At 48.9% G+C, this 4,797-nt stretch overlaps 1 protein-coding gene across 6 annotated transcripts in view; it reads left to right on the forward strand.

Annotated features, from left to right (window-relative positions):
• ACLY (ATP citrate lyase) overlaps positions 1-4,797 on the forward strand; it is a 41,211-nt gene that overhangs the window by 10,053 nt on the left and 26,361 nt on the right. For all 6 annotated transcript variants that reach the window (XM_015599201.2, XM_006924620.3, XM_015599202.2 and 3 more), the window contains exons 7-10: positions 1,085-1,215; positions 2,004-2,122; positions 2,943-3,079; positions 3,747-3,808. In XM_015599201.2, the coding sequence (XP_015454687.1) occupies positions 1,085-1,215; positions 2,004-2,122; positions 2,943-3,079; positions 3,747-3,808 (449 nt within the window). The remainder of the gene's footprint in view (positions 1-1,084; positions 1,216-2,003; positions 2,123-2,942; positions 3,080-3,746; positions 3,809-4,797) is intronic.

Here is a 4,797-nt window from a genome sequence, read left to right on the forward strand (position 1 = left end):
TCGCGGTTTACATAGGACTATAGGGCCTTGTAACATATTGACGAACTATATGTAATATACATGTAACAAACGTACATGGGTGTATACACACGTATATACATATGTACGTATATATGCGTGTATGTATTTTTCCATGTAGGGATAATTTCATTTTTATTAGTAACTCATTTATTAGTAAGTAATCATGACCTTCACCCGCCTTGACTAGGAACTGATAACAGTAATAAAACACAGCGATTTTTGAACGCCGCCTTAATGCAGAGCAGGACTGAATGCTGGGATATTCTCAGATGACAAAGAAGGCATGCTGATGCCTGGAGACCTGTCGAAAGGGAATATTCCAGAAAAATAATGGAGCAACCCCCAAGCCAGGAAGCCTTGGCCCAAGCCTCTCAGGCAGAGAAGGAGGCAGGTGGTATGGGTTGGTTCTGGCTAAGGCTTCTCAGGGCAAAGTCCTGATTCTAGGTTACAGCTGGGGACGCAGCCCCTCTAATGGACCAGATGGCTCTGTGCTAACTTAATTAGCTAAATGGCCCTAGGGGAAAGGGAAGATGGATGTACAGTGAGGCGGCAGTAAATGAATCCTGCTGGCTGGGAGCCCAGTGCACCCCATGGCCTCCCACTCCCCCCAGCAATGAGCTTACCCCAGCTGGACCCCAGGAAATGTGAATGTGCATGCATATGTGTACACCTAGGGGAGTCTTCTGGCAGCAACCTGCACCTTTCCCATTTTTTAATGCTTGGGCCATGAATGAGTGAATGGTTAGATATTTAAGAGAAAGTGTGTAGCATTTTATGAAAATGTTTACAAATTGCTATAGCAACTGAAACAGACTTCCCTGTTATATTACCTGTAGCTCAGGGAGGGGGAACTTGTCTTCTAAGATTTGTCTTTCCTTTGATGTGGGGAAAGCTGCGGCTCCATAAGAATCATTCAGGTTTCTTGCCAAGGGAGAGAGTTATAGGCCTGTGTGGGCCCCGGACTCCATGGGAGTGGTGTGTGGGGAAGTCTGTAGAGGGGTTTGGAGGTTGGTGATCCCCTTTGTCTGGGGCTAGTGTCTGATTGCCTCTGCTTTTCTCACAGTTGTGACCAAAGATGGCGTCTACATTCTTGACTTGGCGGCTAAGGTAGATGCCACTGCCGATTACATCTGCAAAGTGAAGTGGGGCGATATAGAGTTCCCTCCCCCCTTTGGGCGTGAGGCTTATCCAGAGGTAAGGCTGGTTTGGGAAGGACGTGGAGAGGGGTGGAGGTGCAGAGGGGTGACTGATCTCTAATGTCCCCCTCGTAGGCTGTATTTGGCAGAGAAAGGCAGGCTGAGGATCATTTAATTTTTTAAAAACCCCACAGGGGGTGGGGGTGGGAGTCAGCCAAGCCTCTGAATCCTGGCCAGAAATCCTTTTAGACTTCTCTCTCAATCAACCTCCCTGAGCTCTTAACTTGATTTCTTGCTTCTTGATAATTCCAAGTAGCTTCACCGATTTCTGTGTCGGAGGTAGTTCTCTCTGCCACCTGCTGAGAATTTTAATTATTTCTTCCCACCTCATCTTCAGAGAGGTCCTCACAACAGAATCAGGCCTGCATAGGTAACCCAGACCAAGGGAAGAGGCTGGACTAGGAGAAGGGGTAGGACCTAGGGGCGGAGAAGGGTCTTGTGATAATCTAGGCAGGCAGATGCTGGGAGCAGGGGCTGTTGTCGAAGCAGTGACATAGTGAAGCTTGGGACTTAGGCAGAAGGCCAAGAATTTGAAGTTGGAGAGAAAGGAATTGGGAAATTTGTCTGTAGTTGGTGACTGTGGCCATGCGTGGTTTTGGTACTTAAAGATGCCATTATATTTTGTCCCAGGCACATAAGACCCCACGCAGCCCCTTCTCCCTGGCTTTACTAAGGCTGTTAAGGACCTCTTCACGTGTCTCCAGGGAAAGGGGAAGGGAGGGGGCCTGAGACCTGGGACCTGGTGAAAGGGATGCCCCCAGGGCCCACTTGTTGTGTCGTCCCTAGGAAGCCTACATTGCAGACCTGGATGCCAAAAGTGGAGCAAGCCTGAAGCTGACCTTGCTGAACCCCAAGGGGAGGATCTGGACCATGGTGGCTGGGGGTGGTGCCTCAGTCGTGTACAGGTGACTGAAGGGGCTGCTGAAGGGCTGCCAGTCGGTTTTACCCAGGGTCCGCATATGCGTGCCCTGGATCAAGCTGCTTCACCTCTGGGGATCTCCAGTTTCTTACTTTGGTGCAGAGCAGGAGTCATGGGACATACCAGAGGGATCTAAGAGGCTCTAGTGAGGGCCTGCACCTTCCTATTTACTTCAAAATGAAGTTATTTCTATTAGTTTTGGTTCTTATAATTAGTGATATATGCTCTACATGAAGGTACAAAAATACAGAAAATGAATCAGAAAGTGAATGCTGCTGTGTCCCCACCCTTCCTCCCACCAGGTCACCGCAATGAACACTTTGCCGTGTGTCTTTCCAGACATTTTAGCGCCTGTAGAAATATGCTTTTGCAATTTATAGAAATATTTGGATCTTATTCTATACCTTTTGTGATAATTGATGGTATTCCACTTAAAGCACAGTAGACGTCTGCTCGTTTCTAGGCCTGTGATTGGCCACATCCTTTTCTATGCTTCCCTCTGGCTGCAGCAATTGTCTTTCTCCATTCACCTGGCAGGGACTCCTGGGTTGTCTGTTGGGGGGTGCTCTTTGTTCATTTCACCTACCATCGTTGGTCAGTCCAGGACCCCACGATGGCTTAGGGGTGGCAGAGTGCACTGCCTGGGAGAGTGATGCAGCACAGTTAACCTTCGCATGTGACTCGTATGGGGCTTGAGGGTCTGACTTCAGGGCTTTGGGGGTGTCTGTGTGTCCTTCCAGTCACCAGGCTGCCACCCTCTGCTATTAGAAATGAAGTCAGCACTGATTTCCCTGTCTCCCTGGCAGTGATACCATCTGTGACCTAGGGGGTGTCAATGAGCTGGCGAACTATGGGGAGTACTCGGGTGCCCCCAGCGAGCAGCAGACCTATGACTATGCCAAGACGATCCTCTCCCTCATGACCCGCGAGAAGCACCCAGATGGTGAGACACACACTCTCCTTCCCCAGGACGGCCCAGCATTCTACAGGGGGAAGTTTTGGCCTGGGAGGCACCGAGGTTGTGGTCCTGGTCCTTTACAACCTGGGGATAGTCATTTAACGTTTAGACCGCAGCTTTCCTGACTACGCAGTGGGCAGTGACAGCATCTGTCAGATGTGGGGCTCTGACAAGGAGTGATATGTACAAAAAGCCCTATAAGCAGGTGCGAGGGAGGAGATGAGGTGTGCTCTCACTCTGACTGCTATAAACTCAGTTCTCAGAGGCCTACTTCAATATTTGTTACCTGGCTGTGCAATTCCAGCTTCCCTTTACCACTGGTGCAGTGTTTGCAGACTATACATACCAGTTCCCTTCCCTGACATCAGATAGAGATTCCCACCAGGTGTATTCAGGAACCAAGCTAGGAATGGCCTAGAGATTCTGTGGGTTCAGATTAATCCCCTGCTCAGTGGTATAGGTAATAGAGAGTGGAGCTGATAAAACTGATAGACATCGCGAGAGACCAGCCTGCTCCTCCTGACTCTGCACTGATACCTCCTAACAGTTGGGGGATCCTTGCTCAGAGGAGAGAACTCTCAGTTGGCTTTCTGGTGAGATGCTCAAGTCTACCTTTCTAACCCTTTTCACTTCCCTCTTACTGCAAACCCAGGCAAGATCCTCATCATTGGAGGCAGCATTGCGAACTTTACCAACGTGGCTGCCACGTTCAAGGTAACGCGCTGGAGTGACTGTGCAGTTTCTGGGGAATGTGGGTTTGGAGGAATCAGGGAAGGGAGGTTTCCACAAGCAATCTTTAAGACAGAAGCAAGTTCCCATGAGGTACCCAGTCTGGATTAGGGGCTCTTGCCCCATGGTCCCCAGTAGAGGATGCAGAAGACACTGTGACGCATCTAGATCTGAAGCTATGTGTCTCTGGGTAAGCAGCTGGCACTCGCTGGGTTGTAATTCTCCCTTCTGAAGTGTGGGGAGAAGGCCAAGGTCTGCCAATCCCTCCCAGAACTAATTCTTAAAGAACTGGCTTGATGGACCCTCATTTTCAGCCCTCCATTCTGACACACTCTGGGTTCTCTGCAATGCCTAGTCTTTCCTCTCACAGTCATCAGCCCTTGCTCCAAAAGGTCAGAATGAGGAAAGTGTTTTGATGATTTGGGGCTCCTGCTCATCCAGCCTGGGCTCCTGTGCACAGGTCAGTTTTAAAGTATGACTGCCGTCAACGAGGATGACAGCTAACATGTCTCAAGTCATTCCCTTCAAGACAGCCACCTCAGGAGGCCATTTATTATTCTACACTGTCGGATACTCATTGAGGCTATTCAAAAGAATGTGCCGCATCTGATAGTTCTGTGTAGGTTTTGAGAACAATGAATAAATAAATGTCAACCCTGAAAGTCTGAGCTCTCGAGAAGTGGAGGGCCAGGCCCCGTAAGTCCTGCCTAAAACAGGGTTTCTCTAAGTGGACCTGATTTAGCAGACACATCTGAAACAGGTCAATCTTGTCAGCTTTGTCTTAACTTATCAATCCTATAATAAAGGCAGCACTGGTGATAAGGATGGTTAGGTCTGGAGCAGGAATCATGTTAAAAGTTTTGGGTGAAATGGCTTGGGTGACATTAAACTCCTGACTCGGTAAATTAGCTCTCATCTGGAGAGACAAAACTGTTACACACCTGTATATTCTCCCACGTTTCCAAAATTGATAG

This window comes from Pteropus alecto, unplaced genomic scaffold (assembly GCF_000325575.1).
Source record: "Pteropus alecto unplaced genomic scaffold, ASM32557v1 scaffold98, whole genome shotgun sequence".
NCBI lineage: Eukaryota > Metazoa > Chordata > Mammalia > Chiroptera > Pteropodidae > Pteropus > Pteropus alecto.